The 25,292-nt window shown below is 39.4% G+C and overlaps 1 protein-coding gene across 1 annotated transcript in view; it reads left to right on the top strand.

Moving 5' to 3' along the window:
• Positions 1–25,292, top strand: part of LOC136862892 (uncharacterized) — a 330,052-nt gene that overhangs the window by 24,890 nt on the left and 279,870 nt on the right. The window contains exon 2 of the mRNA XM_067139172.2: positions 20,028–20,164. Coding sequence (XP_066995273.2) covers positions 20,028–20,164 — 137 coding nt within the window. The remainder of the gene's footprint in view (positions 1–20,027; positions 20,165–25,292) is intronic.

Here is a 25,292-nt window from a genome sequence, read left to right on the forward strand (position 1 = left end):
TTATTCGGCCAGTCAGGCAAATTACGAAGCGTAGAAACTCAAATCACTTAAAATCATGTAAATTGATAAATCAATTGCATTTATGAGAAAGGTCTAGAATTAAAGCTCATTCCGATGTACATACCCTTAAAAGCTAAACCCACAACAACTTAGGCTAAAATATGGACAGTGTATGCTGGAGTTGAAACAAGGCAGGACTTCATTAAGACAAGTTAAAAATTCTTTGTTTACTAATATGTTTTTTTTTCAAATACAGGTATGTAATAGTGGAATATTTATATTTAACTTGTGTATTTGACAGACTGAACAGTTTTAGGTTACAATCAGTAAAGGTATCAAGTAATTGACTAATTACATTTGATTGGTCAGCTGTACAATAGACATATTCATTAAGTGTATAAGACGAATTAGATTTGGATAATCCAAATAATATACAAGGGGTATCTTCATGGTAGGCTTAAATGAAAAGAAGAAAAGAAATTCAAAGAATTATAGGTCAAACCCGTGTAGACCTACGTAAAAAAAAAAAAGTGAAAACTTAAAATAGTAGGAAAGGGTAGATCTTGAATGACCTGAAATTTATAAGGCAAGGAAAATTGTTTAAGGTTAACATTAAGTTCAGTGGTTTGAATTGTCATCAACCAATCATTGGAAATTGAAATACGTAGTGCAGTAGTGGACAAAAGCTGGAGATTGGAACAAGTTTGGTTTGAAGTCTCAAAAGGGGAGTCATTATTTAAAGAGGTAATGGAGTTTGAGGGATAACGTACGAGGTGTTAGGAGTTTGACAAGCAAGATCTTGTGAGAGATACGAACTGAATGGCAGATTTGCCCTGCATTTCTTCACTGCCTATTGACGAGGGTAATAGCAGCTTCCCCAGATGGGATGTGGAACAATGTCTAGCCATATGGCCAATTAACAGTAAAAACATCTTATGATAGGGTATTGTCTCATTGATGGTAGACCTTTGAAACGTTTGACTAGGAGTGTTATTGAATGATGTTCGAATTAATTGGTGACTGCATGAGCGACAGTCCAGGGTCCAGATATGCATCATCTGTGTGCTTCCTTACAAGGTATACACACACTGAAATACCTGGCATGTTAAATGTAACTTAAAACCTTTTCAGTCTGTCGAACACACAATTTCAATATAAATATTACATTATAGGAGGGGGGATCAAATATAAACGGGATTTTATTTTTTATTTAAATTCAGTTATTGAAAAAACACAAGGGAATTAAAAGTTATTTTTTCACATAGTTTCCTGCTTTGGAAATGCATTTGTCCCAGCGTATGGGCAACTTCCGAAAGGCTGCTACCCCCCTTTCGATGAACCATTCCTTAGTCTGGTCTCTCAACAGATACCCATCCGATATTGTTGCACCTGCAGCTCGGCTATCTGGTTCATTGGGACACGCAAGGGGAGGCTTGGTTTCATATGTAAGGGAAAAAACGGGGGCAGCTGTACCACACATTCTCTCTCTCTCTCTCTCTCTCTCTCTCTCTCTCTCTCTCTCTCTCTCTCTCTCTGTGTGTGTGTGTGTGTGTGTGTGTGTGTGTGTGTGAGAGAGAGAGAGAAAATCAGCCCAGAGGCTAGTTGAATGCAAAAAATAGCACCACCAAAGATTATGCAATTACGGGGAAACCAAATCAACTTATGTCAGTGCCAAAATGACGCATACTAAGCAACATAAGGTAATTTGCCATTTCTTTCCTAACGGCTAAATAGTGCTATTGCACCATGACTGTCTCAATGAGCATCACCTTTTATGATTGTAAAAAGGGGATAATTCCATCTATTGTTAAGTTTCTATCAGTGTAGACTTTACCGGAAGTCTGACATTGATGCCAAATTGTTTCGTGTACAAACAGCTGATTCACAACATGAACGGAAATGTTTATACTCTAATATAAGTCCAGAGTCAATTATTCTTTGTAGCAAGATGATGGAATTAAATTTCTACTCACCATCCAGAAGAGCTCACTTTGTTGATCGATTCAATTTCTTCTAAGGAAGGAAGAATCCCACAAAAGAAATACACCACTCATTTATGAGTCACTATCGGCATTGTCATTGTCTGTTGAGGTTTCACATTCGCGTGACTGTAACGAGATAACAGCTTTAGTATAGTCGTCTATGATACTTTCCCTCTCCCAAGTTTCAGCTATCTCAGATTGCGTCTCACAGCCTTGCCCCAATCTTCCGCACTTACACGGCCTACAGCTTCCCAGAGAACTCTTAACTATCGAAGCTGTGGGTAGTCGGTTATTCACAGCTACATATTCACTTGGACCCATATCAGTTCTATGGTGTTACAATGGCAATGGTATTGTGGAAGGCGAACACCTTTATGTCCATGCCTCCAGGCTATTTCATACACTACATAAACTGGGTACTAGGGCTTGTTTTGTTTCACAAGATGTGCGAGATTCCCCCTTCCTCATGTCATTGCAAACCGTAATATTGTCCTCCTTCAAACCCTCAATCAACTCATTATTTCTGGGAGTCATTGTTGGTGCTATGTTAAGAATGACCGAGTGAAGTGACAAAGGCGCGAAAAGAACTGAGCATAATACAACGCACAGCTGATAGCATTTGGTTATAGTAAACAACAGATTGACAACACTGGTAATTGGACCTAGAGTCTAACATGCTCTATCGGAGCGATTGGCTGTTTGTTAATTCACTTAGGCCCGGTTTCATCAACACATGTTAAATATATACTAACAAGTAGTTAGTTAATACGGAGTTAGAAATTTAACATCTTGTTAGGTTTCTTGCGTTTCATCAAACTTTTCTTGTGAAATGTTAACTAATCGACTGTTAACTCTCCCAATATTGCAAACTGGTGCGAATCAAGGAGGCAATGGTACGAACATGCTGTTTTACAGCGCGCTCCGATGCGCTTTTGTTTGAGCACAGCTGTAAAATATGGCGCGTGAAGTGAAGCGGAATCGTAGTTCTAATTTTTCCTCCTTCGAAAAAGAGTTGTTAACTGAATTAGTTAGTAAATATATATAAGTTATTGAGTGCAAGCGCACAGATGGCTTGACGATAAAAGAAAGGGACGAGGCGCGGGAAAAGTCCGCGAGGGTTTCAATGGGGTAAACAGATACTTTTTTTAGCGGGTATCCGCTGTCACCTAACAAAATCACTTCGTTAATTGTCCCACTTCAAACTGTGCTCCGATATGGGAGTTATTAAATATTGTATTGTCGTGTGCAGACCACCTAGCAAGTATATCCCTGATTTGGAGGTTAGGCTCACTAATCACCTGAACATTAACATTAACAGAGAAATATCCCTTTCGATTACGACATATTTCGGCCCAATTGCCTCCAGGTGATTGGATTCTTACATGTGTGCAATCTATTGCACGTAGAACAAACACCAGGAAAACGGCTTATTTCATAGAAGTCGCGGATAATTTGCTGACGCTCTTCTACTGAAGGGAATGTGATATACCTCCTTCTCATGGATGCTATTGCTGCAGACACTTGACAAACAACTCTATTAACAGTGGCTTTAGAAATTCCAGCATTGTCTCCGGCCATTATGTGAAAATAACCAGTAGCAAAAACTCGTAATATTATCAGTACCTGCAACATTGGAGAAAGAAGTGAGTTTCTCTTCGTAGGATATTCTAACCTCACTTGAATTTCGTCAACGACCTCAGCAACGACTGTTTTCAATAACCTGTATCTATGAAGAAATTTTGGATCCGTCAAATTTTCAAAGTCATTACGTCGCTGAACTCTTCTTCGATCAGGATTGTTTTGTAGAAGATCTAAATAGAGCAATTCCGCCTCGAAAGCGAGATTCACAGCAGCCATTTTGGAACAGATTGCTAAATGCTAATGTTAGCCATTTAACATTGGAAATGGCTGGTGTTAACTTTAATACGCAGTTTAACATTTGTTGATGAAACGCAAATTTTCTTAAATCGTATGTTAAAATGATTTAACACCTTGTTAAGTACTAACATGTGTTGATGAAACCGGGCCTTAGCCTCCAACAAAAGGCAGCACTCAAATGTCAAGTCAAAACTCATAAGAACTGAACTATAATTAATATGGTTTATTATAACTTCAGTGTATTTATGCTAGCAACTAACAACACTTAAATGCATCTTAATTATGAAGAAGACAGAACTGCGCCAGGTGTAACAGGCGCTATAAGGGACGTATGGACATAATTCAAAATTTTATTGATATTAACTTGTCATTAATGTTGTTCTTTATGCCTTTTAATCACATTCTTAGACTAAGTAATGATCAATGATTCGTACATGTTGTTTTATCTCATGTTCTTAAGGGTGCTGAGGATGATCGATACAGATGGAAACCGGTACTGCAAGTAGTGTATTTTTAAGCATAAATACATTCTACTCTTAATAAGCAGTATCCATTTGGTGGAATTATCCCCATTTTACATCTGAACTTTCAATACAGACATGAAAACAATAAACTATAACACCTTTCATACCAATCAGGCGTACCGGTTGTGTTCCAAATATCAATACTGAGCACTACTTATAACCCAGAAGCTTCCATATTGTCACAGCGCTTTTAGAATGTGCCGATTCAGTTAGAGATTTATTACATTTTGGTTAATGCCAAATAACTCTTCACAAAATTAGTTTTATGCATTTTACAAATAGATTAACAATTACAAACAAATTATTTTAGCAATGTTGTATTTGCAAAGTAAGCTGCAGTAGGCCATCGTTTTTAACGCGCACACATCATAATAGGTACACATTGTATTCTGTTCTCATAGTCTTACTTATAGATATAATAATAATAATATACCATACTGTGCTACAGACCAAAGTGTGAAATTTAATAGTATTCTATCAGAACCTAATGAAGTGGATTTGGAAAGATGGTAAACAAATACAGTTACAGAAATAGGCCTCCATTATGCAATCAGAATAGCTCGCAGAAATACCGTACCGTATTTTACATCTGTAAATTCATGCCCTCGTCCCAAGGTGGTGCGTTTCTTTCCAAGCACACCCGTAATGGAAATGAGCTGCATGCACCGTATTAACCACATACCAACCCTCATGCCAATCTTAAGTTTCTGGCAGTGTCAGGTGTCAGTGGCAGTGTAAGGTTAGGGATTTTACCAGTTGTATTTTAAGATGTTTTGGAAATATGGTAGAGTAGCGTTTGAGAGAGAAAAAAAGATTTGTAATAATATATCCACAAATGCATACATTTCCTTCAAGTTTGTTGTTTTCTTGTTCCTGACAGTTGCTTCCTAGTTAGTATGCTGGACAATAAAATCAATTATTTCAGGAGTTATAAACTTCTTGAATGGCTCGGAAATATCAGATGTCAAATCTTCACGAAGTTCACTGTATTTTCCACTGATCTTCAAGCTTGTCTCGGAACAACAGTAGTAAATTCTCTACCACTTCTTGCAACAACACTATTGATGACATTAGGAAAGTTCTGCTCACCAGGGAATGAACTTCGTGATTCTGACTCTGACTCCTGCTGTATTACCTCACCGTTCTCCCTTTCACAGTCACAACAAATAGAGACAACATCTTCTGCATCACCTCTGTTGTCTGCATCATTTTCATCATTCAACGTTGCTATTACCTCATCTTGCGACTGATATCACTCGTTCTGTCTAGTTACAGTGTGAGTTCCAGCTCCGTGTGGTTGGCAGGTGGGAAGAGAACGTGATGCAACCAGGCATGCTGGTGGCAAAGCTGTGGGGCATTGTTTACAGTCCTTGCAGGCCCAAAGGCGGGAAGGGGGCAGTAATAATAATTCAAACGTCAACAATAGTCCTCATAAGTGCCAACATTCAAAGTGCAAATGTGTGAATCAGAACATTTGACGTTATTAAGATATTTTGTCAGATAGGAAATATGTAACGTGCATAGGACAAAAATTGCCCTCTCAACAAAAGTATATTATTGGAATATTGACTGTGACATCTTAGTAGACATCTTATGTGTCAGCTATTTTAAATACTGCTTTTCTGGGTTATAAATTGCACATTTTATTCATAAAATGAGATAACGCGGGCAATTTTGGCCCCCGCCCCCCTGTTGGTAGTTCCAGGATTAAACTCAGAGCATCTTGTTACTGTCTTGAGTTATATCCGTATGTATAGTGTCCCAGTAGGCTAGAATTGGTAAGGTTAGGGATTTTACCAGTTGTATTTTAAGATGTTTTGGAAATATGGTAGAGTAGCGTTTCAGAGAAAAAGATTTCTGCACTTTATGGCATGTATGTTTCACTTGCTCAATCCAATTCAGTGTCTCTGTCATTATAACACCTAAGTTTCTTATTGACGTACAATAGGGCACGACAGTATTATTTAAAATAATTGGGGGTACAGGTCTACTTTTTAACAAGTTAAGGTTTCTTTTGGTACCAATTATAATAGTCTGAGTTTTTTAGGATTCTTTTAAAAGCTGTTATTTTTGGCGTAGTCGTTCAGTCGTTGTAAATCAAAACTTACTCTGTCAATGGCTACATCTATGTCTTGTGGATATGAGAGATAATAAATCTGCAGAACATCTGCATAGATGCTATATTTCAGTGCATCCCCTATGTTGTTCACACTGTTGTTAGAGTCAGTCATCAGTCCATAGACTGGTTTGATGCAGCGCTCCATGCCACCCTGTGCTAACCTTTTCATTTCTACGTAACTACTGCATCCTACATCTGCTCTAATCTGCCTGTCATATTCATACCTTGGCCTGCCCCTACCGTTCATACCACCTGCACTTCCTTCAAAAACCAACTGAATAAGTCCTAGATGTCTTAACATGTGTCGTATCATTCTGTCTCTTCTTCTCGTTAATTTCACCAAATCAATCTCCTCCCGCCAATTCGATTCAGTATCTCTTCATTTGTGATTCGATCTATCCATCTCACTTTCAGCATTTTTCTGTAACACCATATTTCAAAAGCTTCTATTCTCTTTCTTTCTGAGCTAGTTATTGTCCATGTTTCAGTTCCATACAATGCCACACTCTCCACACAAAAGTCTTCTAAAATATCTTTCTAATTCCTATATCAATGTTTGAAGTAAGCAAATTTCCTTTCTTAAGAAAACTCCTCCTTACTTCTGCCATTGTTATCTATTTTACTACCCAAGTAACAATATTCATCTACTTCCTTCAAGAGGCGGCCGGAGTCAGTTCTAGATTCACATTTTATTTCAAAATATCGCCACTAGTCTCGTTGATGTCGACAACTAACTCCACTGATAGTTACATCGCGGGTGCATAGATGGCAGTACGAAAGGCCAAGGCCGAACGAGCAATTCCCCTCTCACCCTCCACCGTCACATAGTCTGTCACCAGGAAGTTGTGATACAGTACTTGCACGGAGCTGATGGTGTTGACATTTGTACGGAATGCGAAACATTCCAGGAAATTATTGAGCATGGGTTAGTGCTGAACAAAACAGTCAAAATAAGGTACTGTTTCCAACAAATATAAATGAAATGGCGTATGGCTTTTAGTGCCGGGAGTGTCCGAAGACAAGTTCGACTCGCCAGATGCAGGTCTTTTGATTTGACACCCATAGGCGACCTGCGCGTCGTGATGAGGTTGAAATGATGATGGAGACGACACATACACCCAGCCCCCATGCCAGAGAAATGAACCAATTATGGTTAAAATTACCAACCCTGCCGGGAATCGAACCCGGGACCCCTGTGACCAAAGGCCAGCACGCCGGACACTGTTTCCGATGATGGAATAAAGTAGAGCATCAATCCCGTCCCCGCCTCACGTCTTTCCCTGTACCGGCCAGGCAGTGTAACATAATATAATTCTATCCAATGAAAATACAAACTGATAACAGAAGTTAATTCATTTACGAATTTTTTAGTCACACAGTGATACTTTGGACATACGATAAATATTGTAACGCGACTAAGAACCGAATTTTCCAACAACCGTGAGTAAAAAAAAGAGCCTTACAAATTTATAACAGTTTTTTCCTCTTGGAAACAAACAGTTCTGAAATATATAAACAATGTATAAAACATCCCATTGCATATTGTGTTAAAATTTGAATTCGATCAGATAACTTGTTTTCGGAGACACAGAGGTGCCGGAATGTTGTCCCGCAAGAGTTCTTTAACGTCTCGACCTTCCAATACCACCGCCCTGAGCCAGGATCGATCATGCCAAGGGGCAGAAGGCCTGCGTTCCCGAGCCGTTGTGAGAGTCTCTTTGTCTTTACAAAGACAGATTTGAAGTCGTATGTTTTCGTATAAGTTTTAAATAATAAATGTTACAGCATCTAAATATCCATTAGTTCTGTATTTCATGACTTGAGTGGAGTGTAATTAGAGTAACTACTAAGCTCAAAAATACCGGGCGAGTTGGCCGTGCGCGTAGAGGCGCGCGGCTGTGAGCTTGCATCCGGGAGATAGTAGGTTCGAATCCCACTATCGGCAGCCCTGAAAATGGTTTTCCGTGGTTTCCCATTTTCACACCAGGCAAATGCTGGGGCTGTACCTTAATTAAGGCCACGGCCGCTTCCTTCCAACTCCTAGGCCTTTCCTATCCCATCATCGCCATAAGACCTATCTGTGTCGGTGCGACGTAAAGCCCCTAGCAAAAAAAAAATAAAAAAATAAGCTCAAAAATATACCACTTCATTCTCGCTCTCGGTGACGTCAGGCGCTTTAGCCAATAGCAACGCTGCTCGCCGGAAAGACCTATCTGACCAATGAGTTATTCCAGTTACGTTGGATAACCCAATTTCCAAGAAATACAAGGACTGTAAACGACGGTTTTGTATACCTACCAGTTATGAAACTCGGAAACGGTGCTGGTAAAGAACGCAACAGCTGAGAGGCACTGCAACTTCCCTGTGTAGGTGGGGGTAGTAGAATAACACCCACAATATCCCCTGCCTGTCGTAAGAGGCGACTAAGGAGGGCCCCATAGGCTCTGAACTTGGGAGTCTGGGTTGGCGACCACGGAGCCCTTAGCTGAGTCCTAGCTTTATTTCCACTTACTTGTGCCGGGCTCCTCATTTTCATATATCCTTCTTCTTCAAGTGACATCTTTTTCTTTTTTTTTGCTAGTTGCTTTACGTCGCACAGACACAGATAGGTCTTATGACGACGATGGGGCAGGAAAGGGCTAGGAGTGGGAAGGAAGCGGCCGTGGCCTTAAATGAATCGATTATTTCAGAAAGCAGTCAAGTGCCAAAAAATGGAAAAATGAGTTATACGCACATTTTGGTCCTGAAACCAGTCAAGAAACGTCGTCCGATAATAGTCGGGCATTACGTTGAATTTCGTATTTAGTTCAGAAACCAGTTAAGTGACACAGCTTGGTTGGTTTCTGCGATAAACTGCTGGTACCTTTCCGGTTGGCGCTGCTGTTCTGAATCCAGAATAACCAGCTGTTCATCTGTTTTTGTTGTCATTGTTGTGTTTCTGGAATCGCATGTTCCTAGTTTTGTGAACAACTGATTCAAAAAGTGTTTTTGTTCGGTGCAATGTTTTTTATATTCTTAGTAATAAGTCTCGCCTCTGTGGTGTAGTGGTTAGTGTGATTAGCTGCCACCCCCAGAGGTCCGGGTTCGATTCCCGGCTCTGCCACAAAATTTGAAAAAGTGGTACGAGGGCTGGAACGGGGTCCACTCAGCCTCGAGAGGTCAACTGAGTAGAGGTGGGTTCGATTCCCACCTCAGTCATCCTAGAAGTGGTTTTCCGTGGTTTCCCACTTCTCCTCCAGGCAAATGCCGGGATGGTACCTAACTTAAGGCCACGGCCGCTTCCTTCCCTCTTCCTTGCCTGACCCATCCAATCTTCCCATCCCTCCACAAGGCCCCTGTTGAGCATAGCAGGTGAGGCCGCCTGGGCGAGGTACCGGTCATTCTCCCCAGTTGTATCCCCCGACCCAAAGTCTGAAACTCCAGGACACTGCCCTTGAGGCGGTAGAGTTGGGATCCCTCGCTGAGTCCGAGGGAAAAACCGACCCTGGAGGGTAAACAGATTAAGAAGAAGTGATATGTCTGAAAATTCAGAAGCGGGTTCGAATCCCACTGTCGGCAGCCCTGAAGATGGTTTTCCGTGGTTTCCCACAAGAAAATGCTGGGGCTGTAACTTAAGGCCACGGACGCTTCCTTCCAACTCCTAGGCCTTTCCTATCCCGTCGTCGCCGTAAGACCTATCTGTGTCGGTGCGACGTAAAGCCACTACTCTAGCACAAATAAATCAGAAGACGAACCTGTATCTAAAAAGGAAACGAGGAGTGGTAGACAAACAAACTCAAACGCGTAATATTATTCGGAATGCAAGGGTAAAAGGAGAAGGTTATATTTCTTACTCAGACAAGGAAGTACCTGGTCTGAGCCCTACATTATTCTTTGTTATTGTTTGTTTTAGGTGCCCATCAATATCAAGAAGATACGTGAACTAAATGCCTTAAAACCTTACCTGATGGAATATGAATACTTTTATGACAGCATTTTACAATGGCCTACTACAGAGACAGAATGTGCTGTGGAGTTTGTTCATGCGGATTGATTACCTCGTGTCATGATGACCAGGCATTGCTGATTTCATCCTTTTGTATCAGCAATACAGTCTAAACCTATTAAAATAGGTTTTTTTTTTAAACAAATATGGGGTTTATGACAAAATCCCTTCAAAATTCAAGAACCATCCCATAAAAATATGTTTGCAACACTCGTTTATCTCAGAAACCAGTTAAGTGGAAATTTGTTCCGGTTTTTTTACGGCAAAGTTAATAAGCACAACATATTTTTCCTTAGATAGAAATTATTAAGAGATATAATACTTTCAAGCTAAAATATTAAAACCCCTACCGTCAGGCCCCGATTTCAAGTAGTTAGCGCCCTGGGCAAACAATATTTAGCCGCCCGCCCCTCTGCTCGTTCTAAAAAATAATTAAATATTACATTTTTCAAGTTTATGAGTTTTTAAACAGCACATTATGCAAATACAGTTAATTCTCATAATTAAAGTTATCAAGCCAAATAAAGATAACAGCCAAATAAGAATGAGGCTGTTTTTATTGTTATTTAAAAAGCCGTTGGTTCAGTTTGATAATTTGTATGTAAGTAAATAATTTTAGAAATAAGACACGTTTTCTTCATAAAATTTAAATATATAGATTAAATTCGGGTTTTAAAGTTAGAATAGTTTAAAGTGTTTTATATAGTCTAATAAAATAATTGGAATAATTTGTGGAATGTAAAAGTAGTTTTAATGTAATGAATTTAAGACGTAATTCACGCAGGCCATAATAACTCGATCCGCCAGCCGCCGACCCTCAAAAACTGGCGCCCTGGGCAAATGCCCAGTCCGCCCATTTGTAAATCGGGGCCTGCTTACCGTAACATATTGTCTGATGCTAGACAGTTTCTTTCATTTTCCCAAAAATGACAATTTGGCGCTTGACTTGTTTCTGAAATAATCGATTCAATTAAGGTACAGCCCCAGCATTTGCTTGGTGTAAAAATGGGAAATCACGGAAAACCATCTTCAGGGCTGCCGACAGTGGGGTTCGAACCTGTTATTTCCCGAATACTGGATACTGGCCGCACTTTAGCGACTGCAGCTATCGAGCTCGGGTTTTAAGTATCTAGAACCGCCACTGCCCATATTGTTATAGGCTACAACTGAAAGAGGAACAACATATATTTATAGCAATTTATTCTTATTCTACTAAACCTTAAAATAGTTTTATAAATGGATACACACAGAGATAATACAGAAACATTAGTAGCAACTACTATTCAGTATGCGGATTCTCAACCATTACTACATCTCTTTCTGTAACGTTACACCAAATAGCCATTCTTTTAGTGAGATATGTTGTAGCTTATTCGAACTGACGATTCACCTCCGACCTACAATTACCAATAAAAATAAGTTAATTGTCTTAGTTTGAATAGTAAACATCATTGCGTCACTAATATAACAAAGACAATTCAATAAAGTCGGATAACACCTACCTCAGATAAGGTAGCAATTTCATGGTGTTCTTCACCAACATATTTGTCACATTCTTCGGCGTGTTTTAAAGAATAATGTCGATGAATGTTTTTTTTTGCTAGTGGTTTTACGTCGCACCGACACAGATATGTCTTATGGCGACGATGGGATAGGAAAGGCCTATGAGTTGGAAGGAAGCGGTCGCGGCCTTAATTAAGGTACAGCCCCAGCATTTGCCTGGTGTGAAAATGGGAAACCACGTAAAACCATCTTCAGGGCTGACGACAGTGGGATTCGAACCCACTATCTCCGGGATGCAAGCTCACAGGCGCGCGCCTCTAACCGCACGGCCAGCTCGCCCAGTGTTAACATTTTTAATAAAGTTTAATGTCTTATTACAAATCAAGCATTTTGCCATTCCATTGCACTCGGTAAAAAGATACGGCATAATAAAACACGACAAAATATAACGTGCTATTGAAAGGTCTTACCACAACTAGCGAGTAACAAAGTATTGTCAGCGTGTCCACTGCCGCTTGTTATGAAACAAGGGTGAGGAAGCGACTGATATTAATAGCAGCTGAAGATCTCGCTCACCACATCCCTGCATGGGTAAGAGCTAATCTGTCATCATCCCTCTTCAAGGACAAGGCGCTGCGGCATCTGACGGAATGCGAAGGTCTTGGAGAGTACTTGGTGGAGGCTGACGGGATGCAATTTGCCTCCCCAGTGCTTCCAGGCATGTTCAAAAGGATTCAGATCCACAGACCTTGCTGGCCAGTCCATGCAAAGAATATCTTCCCAAGCCAGAAATTCATCCACCAGAGCAGCGCGGTGCGGTCGGGCATTATCATCCATTAAGAGGGAGTCTGGGCCAAATGCACCTCTGAAGAGTCGAACATGTGGTCTCGGTACCTCATCGCTGTATCTCTGAGTGTTAAGTGTTCATTTAAAGTCAAGAATTTCATGTTTGGTCCGTATTGAATAGAGATTACAAAACAATGAGTTAAATTTTACAAGATCCACCTTTTCAATACAAGATATGTTGTTGATAAAAATTACATCATCATTTGTTAAATGGTACCGGTTTCAACATCCATGGATGTCATCATCAGCCAAATAGCGTCATTGTACAAAGATACACATTAAAGTTAAAACACTTAAAATTGACCCTCATAATTAAAATTATCTATAGCAGTTAAAATATAAAGCATATTTATGCTAAATGTCCAGGTTTGAATATATAATTAGTACAAGATTGACAACTTGTTAGTCACTAATGAAATAAAAATCTGATGTTGGGCAGCCTCGTAGAAATAAGTTCGAAGTCATTGACAGTTTTAATTTTTTTTAGATTTGGGTGCTTTGTATAGCATTGGCATCAACGTATGTAGAGAAATGAATGCTCATTGCGATGCAGTAATGTTAAATACGTTGGAGGAAGTGGATGGTGTTCCTCTGTGAGCGTAAAAACAATATTAAGTCAGTAGATAAAACATACAAAAGCCATCTTCGTAAGTACGATGTTATGTCGTATTTATTTGGAGCGAGTGGATCTTGTGACTGGAACTGTATGTTGAAGAAGTTAAAATATTCTCGATCCAATGCAGGCCTGTGGTATGAAAGATAAAAATGAGTTAACTCGGATAGTGGAAATGGGGCAAGAAAGTAAAGTTTTATGAAGAGGCTCACCTTTTGGTTGACTGGTTGCATGTATTGCGGAGTTCTGTTTAAGAGAAACTGATGAGGGGAACGAGTAGACCGGCTGGGGAAGGGAGGGAGAGGGAGAAGTGTTAGTTAGGAGGAGGGGGAGGGCCGATAAATGGGGCGGGATCAGCAGGTTTTGGAAGTGGGAGGGAATATCGCGTCAAAGAGTTTCGTCCTATCTGAAAGACTGAGCTATTTTTCAGAATTTTGAACAAATTAAACACTGCAATGAGAACATGAAACAGGATTTTCGGTTTCCCAGAGATGACATTTAAATTAAAGTTTGAATTAAAAAATTGGTCTAAGTGAATGTAGCAGCTTTCGGTAGTATCTAAAAGTGGGCCCTTGCTAAGCGTGTCAAGGATATCAATATCGTGGTCTATTCCATAAAATTTGTGCATAGCGTCGTGAATATGCTGGCCTACCGCGGATAATCTATTATATCTAATAGCGTTTGTATGTTCCGTGTACCTAATTTTAATGCTATGGCCAGTTTGCCCAATATATGAGCTGCTACAGTCATTGCATCAAAATCTGTATACACCTGATTTTGAGAAAGGGTTGGAGCTATTAATCATGCTGGAATTGTGTAGAATGTTCAAATTTCTATTGCTAGTTCTAAAATAGATGTTAACATTATGCTTCTTAAATATATTGGTGACGTTATATATGGTTTTATCAAAAGTGAAAGTCGAAAACAATCTTGGTTTTGATTTATCTTTTATTAAATTTGATTTTGAGCGATGCTTAAATTTATTGATTATGCATTCAATAAAAGTGTTGTTATAACCATTGAACTTGGCTATAGCATGAATGGTATTCACGAATACATCCTATACATGCCCTAACTATGTACCATGTGAAGCTGAGTAGAACACAATTAGAGGCTCGTCCCATTTCTTGTTTTTGATGCTGATGCAGTAATAAGATACATTTGATCCAACTGATCGATGCTCCCCATGTGCATATTATACAAAATTATACATGCTGGCTGAATTACCGTATGTATTTCTTTTCAGTATTACTCCATCTGCTGGCATGCCCAACAGGCACTACACCAGACACAGTTGAGTCCACTGTAACAACACGATTATTATTGTAGAATACGAGCGTGATACCTGAGTTACGTTTTGTTGGTGGTAACTGCCATGTTTCTCTTACAGAGATGAATATCAGGAAGTGGAGTATTTTCCACTCTATTCTGGCATTCAGTACCTGTACCTTCATGCCCTTTCTCCTTCAGCTTTTCCAACAATACATAGGATGTAAAACAATTATTGAAGAACAAGCTGAGTTCACTGCTTTCTGATAGTTCTTAGCTCTTTCTTATACCATCGTCACCATATGACCTATCTGTGTTGGTGCGACGTAAAGCCAATTGTAGGAAAAAATCAGTAATTATTCAAGTCTTGTCATTCAGTGTCAATTATAATTGATGTGTGTAATGGGCATGGTGCAATAAACTGGAAACTTCAGTATGTGTACAGTGAGTGCACACGTAGAAATTTTTAGTTTTCCTTGTGTGGTAATTTACTACATACCAATTGTGACCAGAGGCCATAGGAAAATGGAGAGTCAGTTAAATGTGCTCTTGAAGATGTGAAGTTCAAAGAAGATGGAAGAAGGCCTGAATATGATGGAAAAGGAGAGAAGTTGAACAAAGAAAGATCAAGGAGGGGTCACCATGAGAGAAAGCACCTTCTGGAGGCAGAAATAGTGAAAGTGGAAAATGTCACAATTGATGAGAAAACAGACATGCTTGAACAAAAATTTTATCATTTTAATGTAAAATATGAAACCTATACAAAGCGGTCATTATCTGCAGTAGTAAGTTAGACGAATGTGAAGCCAACTACAGTCGATGGGAAGGTGCCAAGTACGTACCTGTGACAGTTTGAGGTGGCCTGCTTTGCTAATAGTAGGAGCAAAAGTGACTTAGCTGCTGCCCTCATCATGGCTCTGAGAAGGGACTCCTTCAGTGTCCAACAGGTGATACCAGAAGGTGCTCAGAGCAACTACATTGTGGCACTAGCCCACTTGGATGCCCAATACAGAGATCACTTCCTCCAGCTGGCCTCCAGACCCAGCTTTGGACCAAGACTCGGAGGAGTACAGGTAATTCCCAGGGACCTGTCTCGTCCACCTAGCCCACCCATTGGCATGACGAGAGTTCCTTGAACGGCTGGATAAGCAGACTTTCATAGTTCGACTATACAACTGAGGTCTTCAACAGGCCCTACACCTTGCCTGTCACAAGACTCTCAGTACTCTGGGCCACACGTTGGAATTCAAGGCCACAAAACAGGAACTAAGAATACAGAATAGGGTGTGTCACCTGAAAGTGGACAAAAATCCATGGCCACAGGAAGTTAAGCCCCTTATCGACTTCCTTGAATTCACAGGAAGTTTCTATGAAGCCAGGTGGAATCCACTGAAAGAGGTTACAGTACTAGGTTCAAGCCGGTGGGTGCCCTCAGGACCTGCCACCTGCTAAAATTGTGGGAACATGGGCCATATAAGTCAGAACTGCAAAGATATCAATAATGCACAGTGCAATTTTCCACCTATTCAATACTAAGTTGTATTTACAGTATTTACATTATATGGGTCTAGTTTCAACCCTACTTGGGGTCATCATCAGCCATATTAAAACATACACAAAACATATTGCGAAATCCTAAAACATGTTTTCTATGAGTAACAGTCTTATGAAAAAATATAATTTTACAATATGAAGTGTGGTTGAAATGTTGCAAATGAAAATGAAATATTACATGTGGTGTAGGTGAGTAATAATTAATACAAGTACATTATACATGCTAAGAATTCTGGAACAAAAGTACAAATAAGGTGCTCTGTGGTGTTAAAATTTATAGACTTATGGAATTCAGTAGGTCCTGGTGATACATAACGGTTGTGGACCGAGTGCTACGGCAGTAAGAATGAACAGCAAGTAAACTGACACATATATAAAAATATACAGGTATGTACAATGTCTGAGTAACAAAATGTGTAGTTGATACTCTCTGGAAGAAGAGTTGACTAAACACTATCACCTTACGCGGATAATTTGGCGGTTGGAGTGTTCAGTAACCAAGCCGTGTTGATGGTCTGCATGGTTGATTGTTGTGCAGAATGTCAAGTTTTTGAATTCTTGTTGAGAGTAAAGTAGACACCGCGCATGGTGATATTAATTGGTGGAATTCTTGGTTCAAAGCGGAAAACAAATTGGACCTATTAAAATTGAGAAAAGCCAGTAAAAAGCAAAGTGAGCAGAAAAGGAAAAGATTAATACAAAGTAAATGGACACTTACCTCGCGCTGTGGTGTGTGTAGCTTAGCTGATAGTGTGCGACTGATGGCGGAAGGAGAAGTATGGCCGGGGAGGAGGGCAGGTGCATGCAGGTTGAGTAGGGTGGAGGTGACTTGGGAGGGGATGGGGTGGGGGGTTTGGAAGGGGGGATTTACGGCGGAGCTGAAGGGTGCGGGAGAAAGGGTAATTGTTTTGGAAAAGTACCTTCAATTAAACTTGGGATTGAGTTCTGGTTGGCTGAATTATTGTTTCTGAGAAAAGTGCTAAATAAATCGTAAAGTATGTTGGGTTTCTCTGAGATTTCTTAGATTGTAATTGGCATTAAAATATTGGTCTAGGTGTATATAGTAATTTTCCATTATTTTGAGTAAAGGTCCCTTATTTGGTAATTCAAGGATGTCCCTGTCCTGTTCGATATGGGTAAAATTATGGTTATAATCTTGCAAGTGTTGACCGATACCTGAAAACTTGTATTTTATTGCGTTAGTGTGCTCATGGTATCTTATATTGAAGTTTCTTCCGGTTTGCCCAATGTTGGTTTTGAAAACTATTTTAACGCCTTGTTTCTTGAAGATATTGGTTAACTTGTCAATATCATTGTTAAACGTGAAGGTGGAAAATGTTAGAGGTTTAGTTTTTTCTTTTTAGAGGGTAGTTTTAGGGCGATGTTTGTTTTGTTTGTTTGTTTGTTTGTTTGTTTGTTTGTTTGTTTGTTTGTTTGACCAGGAATGAATTAGCTGGAAAATGTTTAATGTCCAATAACGGACCATTTATATAAATTGAGATCTCCCAGTATAATCACATTCCTTTCCTTATTCTTTCCCACATAGCTGATTATCTTATCAAACAATTCTGAATCAGCGTCAGCGCTACCCTTTCCCGATCTGTACACTGCAAAAACATCAAGTTGCCTATTATCTTTAGAATTGAGCCTTAGACCTAGAATTTCATGTTTCTTGTCTTTAACTTTTTCGTAGCTTACAAATTCTTCTTTCACCGGAATGAATACTCTCCCTCCTACCATTCCTATATTTCTGCATCCATTATATTATTTCTCAGCCACGATTCAACTCCTGTTACAATATCAGGACACTTCTCCTCAGACAGCCTGGAATTTGGCAGGATGGAAATTATCCAATATTGAATTGATGTGGGTGACAGCGCATCAGTCAGGACTCTGTTTCAATGAGTTCCACACAGGAAGCAACACGAAGTGGACCAATGCTTGGAGAAATGGAGGAGCAGTATGTAATAGAGCTCTTGTAGCTCTCCGGTAGTGTTGGTAAAGAAGAATGACTGCTCTACTCGATTCTGTGTTGACTACAGCAAGGTCAACCATGACACTAAGAAAGGAAATTACTCGCTGCCTTGGATTGGTGATAGTCTTCCAGCGTTCCAGGAGTTCCAGAAATATGGTATCCAGACTGGATCTGAAGAGGGGTACTGGCAAGCCAAAGACAAGACTGCATTCTATGTTGGACATGGACTCTAGCAGTTGAAGTTAATGCCATTTGGGTTGTGCAACTCCCTCGCAAATTTTGAGGGACTGATGGAAACAGAAGTACAGTACCTTGGCCATAAGGTCTCGGAAGAATGTTCCCAGACCAATCCGGAGAAAACCATGGCCGTGAGGATGTGACCAGTACCCAAGGACTCTTCCAGCTTGTAAGTTTCCAGGGCTTCTGCACCTACTACTGTCGATTTGTCAGGGGATTTGCCACCATCACCAAACCATTCCACTCCATTGTTGGCAGCCCTGAATATGGTTTTCTATGTTTTCCCGTTTTCATACCAGACCTTCAGGCCATGGTCGCTTCCTTCCCATTCTTAGCCCTCTCTATCCCTTAGTCGCTGTAAGACCTATCTGTATCAGTGCAATGTGAAGCAGATTGTTTTAAAAAAACAAAAAAGGCAAGAACTTATGCTAAAGAATACTAATGCAGGGAACATGGATGATTGTGATTACATTACAGTGAAAGTACTTCAGTTGTCTTCAATTGCCTGGTGTTGCATGCAGTAAGAAACATGGAAAATTTGAGGAGGAAGATTGCATGGTAAGGAATTGTACTGAGGAAATATTTCATTTAATCTTTCCTGGGAAATGGGAAGGTACACTAATGTATAAAAAGGAAGCCAGTGCACTAAGTTATCTTGCTGGGTGGGTGCAAGCCTCGATAATTACACTTACGAGAAGTGAGACAATATTAATCAAATTTTACAGCCAACAAGTTCATGAACACGTGTGTCATGTGGTGAACTCGCAGAAACTTTTGAAAACGGTCAAAATAAGCAAAGTTACTGACTGAATAATTCAAAATCTAACATGGTCCTAAAATAGGTTGCAAATACTCAGATACTCAAGATAGATAAAAAAGTAATTATGCATAGTTCCTGCATACAGTAATTTGTTGTATGGTATACACTCTTACAGACCTCAATTTTTTTTTTTTTTTTTTTTTTTTTTTTCAGAATTCTGCAATAACATAATGACGTTCACATTCTTGTCTTATTTTTTATTAAAAGTAATTGTAGGTGAGTTTGCATCTATGAAAACACAAACTTGGTATACCTTATTGTTACAGATATCTATAATTTGTTACTTTAGAAGCTTTTCTATCCCTGTTTTATGACGACGTACAGCATTGCAGCCCTGTTTCCACAGGCCATATGGAAACGATCCAACCTATTCTGTAATAGCCTTGGGTTGTTCCCCACTTTTCTTCCATGGCTTTATGTTTGTTGAAATTCCAGCATGGAGATCTGCAGTACCAGTACTGACCCAAGATCTGATAAAATTTGGTTTTGCCTAATGTTAGTTAAAAAAATTGCAACCTTGTATTGTTACTTTTTGAGCCGCAAGCTTGTGAACATTTGTTTAATGCTGCCAATGATGAGCTTACGTATAAGTTAAATTTGTTGAGGCTTGTTTCTGTATTCACAACAAGATATTGTTCTGTAATCTCTTAGGAAATTTTAATTTTCCTCCAACATACTGTGTACTAATTCAAGTTTTGTAAAGTATTATCAACTTGTTGTAGGTGCAACAAATCATAAGTGCAGTGATCATTACAAGAAACATCACAAGAAGAAGAAGCATAGAGACAGAGATAAAGACAAGAGGAGCAGAAGCAGATTTTCTGATGAGAAACATAAGGCGAAGTACAATCCTGTTTCTGTAAGTTTACTTTACTTAATGGAGAAAGTGATGTATTTTCAGTTATTTTAATTGTAGCGTTATAACTGTTGAATAATCAATAGCTTTGTATTATGGTGCTGCGTCAAATATCCTCCTATATAGAAGATCTACGCTTCATTTGTGGCTTACGAGGAGTATGGCCATCGGTAGGAGAACTAGACTGGCCGTGAATTTGACCCAACTAGCCCTATGTGTGACTTCATTTTGAGTGCCAAGTTTGTGGTAGCATTATCTAGTGAATTTACTCTAGTTTCATAGTGTTTTTGGTTCATATTTATTATTAATATTTATGCCGTGTCAGCCATCTTTTTTCATTGCTTCGTTTATTCCTTAGATAACACAATCTAGAGAGTCACTCGATATAATTGACTAAACTAACTGGCACCCATTTTGTTTCTTTGCCATTGCTACCATAGAAACCACGAGAAGATGTGTATTCGTACTTTCAATTCTTGGTGTTGTTTAGATCAAACGGCCAGCCCATAATGTCAGCTATATTTAAAACAAACAATGTGAGGCGTCTGTCCTCCAGAGGTACGGCCGTAAACATACTCCAGGAACTAAGCAGGGGTTGGACATGATCTTACCGGTACATAAGATATTGGGATGGGGGCCTCATCCCCAACACGGCGTGTCCCTATGGCTGATATTTAAGACAGGTGTGAATAAAGTTCCTCCAAATAAACACCCCTGGATCAACTGAAGCATAAGAAAAGTGTCAATGGTCTCTAAGGCAGAGGAGGAAGATTCCCAGTGGGTGGGAGGGCGGAAGAACCAATCTCTGGGGCTTACAACCTCAGTTTTAATTCGGAGGAGCAGGCAGGCCTACCCTCTCAACTAACTTCAACATAAGGCATGATGGAAACACCTTCAGGAAAGACTACTCCAGGGGGCAACCGCAAATGGAAATCCCCCATCTCAGTGAGCGGTGCAACCAGGCCTTTGGATTCTGGAGAGCCTGGAACGTCATGCAGGGAAGATACAAATTCTTATGATTTTATTAAATACCCGCTATTCAATACATAATAAGCTAATGGGGACTTAGTCTTTATTAAATTGTTAATGTGGTACATGTTTCGCTCCTTTTTGTGAGCATGTACCATATTAACAATTTAATAAAGATTTAAGTCCTCATTAACTTATTATGTATTGAATAGGTGGTTTTTAATTAAATGATAAGAATTTGTATCACAAGTGGATCTTCAATAGAGACAAAAAATGGAATTTATAACCTGCAATGCAGGGAAGAGTCAGAGCTTCCCAGAACCTCCTCAAGAAAGATACAAACAAAGCAAAAACATCTGCTCGGAACACTGAACATCAACACGCTCCTAAAAGTTGAAATATTAAAACAACTTACTGATGTCTTGAGAGAAAGAGAAATTAACATACTTGCACTTCAAGAGACAACATACATCGATGAAAATCACATGGAATCTGGTGGTTATAGAATTTACAAAGGAAAACCGGCAATAAGAAACAACGTAAATGTAACAATCCTAGGTACGGCCTTTATGGTTAAAACTAACATTCTGGAGTCCATCATCAATTTCACCTCGCTAACAGAGAGGATAATACCAATATAATGGTCCGTTATTGGACATTATAAATTTTCCAGCTAACTCATTCTTGGTTGCCTGCGTTTCGCCCTCGTGTGCTAAGTTAGGCTCATCAGTTGGGCGAAACGCAGGCAACCAAGAATGAGTTAGCTGGAAAATTTATAATGTCCAATAACGGACCATTATATTGGTATTATAAATTTACTCATTCAGGACAAATATTTTAAATTCCCTATGGGAGTCAACATTTGTATTATTTGATGGCCAGGCAGGCATCAATTTTTGGAAGTGAGACATAGCTCTCTTAGTACATTGGCACTGCTGGTGGCTTCAAGTAGCCTATGCAGTGGCCTCCACGGTATGCACTAGCCTTGCGTCTTGGGTGGTGTGCTAAGTCCCAACTGATGAGCCTAACTTAGCACACGAGGGCGAAACGCAGGCAACCTAGAATGAGTTAGCTGGAAAATTTATAATGTCCAATAACGGACCATTATATTGGTATTATAAATTTACTCATTCAGGACAAATATTTTAAATTCCCTATGGGAGTCAACATCTGTATTAACAGAGAGGATCTTGTTTCTGTCCTTTAGATCTGGCAGTAAAGCATACGCGATTATTAATGCACATGCGCCGATAAATGTCGATAACAAGAAAAGCCAAGGGGAGGTGGATTACTTATGGGAAATTCTTGAAGACACAATGTCCACAACACCCTGTGAAAATTTTGGTTGCTGATTTCAATGCTGAGATAGGTAAAGAAGGTACTGGAAAATTGTGGGAGACTACCCAGCACATAACAGAACAAACAAAAATGCGAAAGATTCATCAGTTTCTACAGACATTTTAACTTGAAACTAATGGCTACACACTTCAAGGCACTCCCGAGCAAGAAAAAAAAACTGTGGGTATCTCCTAACAAGTCGTCATGGGCAATTTGCAAGTCTGGATATTGTACTACAAATTACTTCCTGATCAAGCATAAAATCTTAGTGGAATGAAATTTTGTAAAATTTTCTACTTGTACTTCATAAGTCATGAACTAGGTACTTCTTTTCCCAAAGATGTACATCCCAGTCCGTCAGTGGTTCTCCTTAGAATATAGGATTGTTGTGATCTGCTGTCTTTTAAAACTCTGACAACTCATCAAATACCATTGTCCCCATCGAGTCTTACTGCTGGCCTTCTGACTCCAACTTGGTAGGTTCGATCCTGGCTCAGTCTGGTGGTATTTGAAGGTACTCAATTACACCAGCCACGTGTCGGTAGATTTACTGGTACGTAAAAGAATTCCTGCTGGACTAAATTCTGGCACCTTGGCATCTCCGAAAAACATTAAAAGTGGTTAGTGGGACATAAAGCCAACAACATTATTATTATTTCGAGTGTTACTAACACAGTCTGAAGCAGAACCTCCTGCGATGAACAATTACTTGATGCATAGGCACATGTAATCTGTTTTTGTTGGGTGGTTGTTCTCTGGACACTGTTGTTCTTCTGTTACGTTCTAAATCAGGACACATCATACAGTTATGTCCTATTAGCAAACAAATCAAGCCCTTTTATGGAACAATGTCGTTGGCTTACAAGTGAAACACACTAAGTCAATTTTTGTACATTTCTGGATTTTGTACGTTCCTTTTGTAAAATTGTGTGTTCTTTCATGTCATGAAGTCGGCAGAATTGTATCTTTTACTTTTCTAAAGGTAATTGCTCAATCTGTTTTTGAAGTAAGTATAATTAGCACCATTTAATATGGGTGAAGTACACTAGGGGCTTAGTTTGTTTCGCCTGTCAGCTTGTGTTTTGTGAGGATCAAGTTGTCTGGAGCGCACCTGACAATCAATCTGAGAAAATTAGCGCACTTGCTGGTCGGCACCATTCTTACAACAGGCGGGACTGTAGTAATTCCATAGGTGTTCTTGCTGAAAAGGAAAACTGATGGCTACTCTCCTCTCTACGGATTTGAGTTTCAATTGAAGTATGAAATGATGTCTTTTTGAGTGAAGATAATGTTATTGATGGCTCAAGGTAAGTTCAGAATAAATAAGTTTGTAACTATTAATTAAAATTATTTAAGACCATGCGACTAAGTACTACCATGTTATGCAAGTTAACACTGTACTGTACTGTACTGTATTTCAGAATTAACTCTTAACACTGATGGTAATTTTTTCAGATATGTATAGGAATTTGGAAGAAGCTTCCGCTTCATTAGAGCAATCTAATTTAACAGATTTATCTGGATTTGGTAATTAGCCTCTTCAACTGCTATGAAATTGTTTGTCGTCTTCAGATATTAGATTTACAAAGTAGTAGCTTCACCAGTTACCTCAGTTGATTGAGCGCTGGATTGAGGCACTGAGTCTGCCGTTCGAATCCCGGTATCAACGGCTAGCAGCAGCCGTTGACGTGATCTTTTCCCTCAGAATTTTCCTCGCTCTCCAAGCAGGTTGTGGGTTGGTACCTTGCATGAGGTCCATAGGTAGCCTTCCAAATCCTACATCCGTGACCCATCCTCTGGCGGGAAAGCGAATAAGAATTGATCCTATAAAACAAGTACAGTACTAGTAAGAAAAGTAAAAAATGCTAATAAGCTTTCTTAGTCTATGTTCCCCAGAGTGTCTTACAGGAAGACATGGAGAATGAATCCTCACCTATCACGAGTTACAAGCTGCAGGAGTACGAGATGCCAATATACCTCTTTGGGAATTGGAAAAGTATGGCAAGTGTAATTATGTTGTTTTTTCGTCATTAAATAAATAACATGTGGAGAGGAATGGATTCTAGTGGTTTCCATATATTGTTTGTTCTAGCATTGTTTTATTATGCATGAAACAACGGAAATTCTCTTTCAGCTGTATTATGCGGTCCATGGATACCTGTTGCTAGCAAATGTCCGGAAAGTAATGAAGATATACCAGTAATACTGGCAGTTCTCCAAGAGGAGAGCAGTGGTGAAATAAGATGTCAACAGCAAAACATTTATAGTCCATAGTGAGCTGAAAGTTAATGTCAATTTGGTTGAAAAGCATAGCAGTTGGAAGAAATCTGACCCATCATCTAGGGCAAGAAATGCACAGAAAGCAAAGCAATCTAATAGGCCTATAAATTACCAAAAGAGAAATTCAAAGACCATAATTGCAGAAGGCCACTGATTGCACAAATTGCATTTTTGAATTTAACAGAAATATTTTGCATGAAGAAAGAAACCAGCTATGCTGTCAGTTATGGAAATTGTCCTATGAGAGACAAAGGAATTTAATCCTAAGTAATGTGACGACAATTAAACCCAAAGAACACCGACCTCGCAAAGAAAATCCTAAATTTAGGAGAAATTCCAGGAAGTATGACTTCTTTGTAAATGAAGTGATTGTTAGAGTTTGTCAAAAATTCTTTTGCAAGACCTTGTGCATTTCTAACACTTATTCAGCTTTTTCTGGAAGAAGTAAGAACGGAAATATTTGTAGAACTGGTAAAAGAGGGAAGACTACTCCTGTAAACAATACCAGCACTGAAGACTGGGAAGTTGTGACAAAACACATTAA

The sequence above is a fragment of the Anabrus simplex genome, chromosome 2 (assembly GCF_040414725.1).
Source record: "Anabrus simplex isolate iqAnaSimp1 chromosome 2, ASM4041472v1, whole genome shotgun sequence".
In the NCBI taxonomy this organism is placed as follows: Eukaryota; Metazoa; Arthropoda; class Insecta; order Orthoptera; family Tettigoniidae; genus Anabrus; species Anabrus simplex.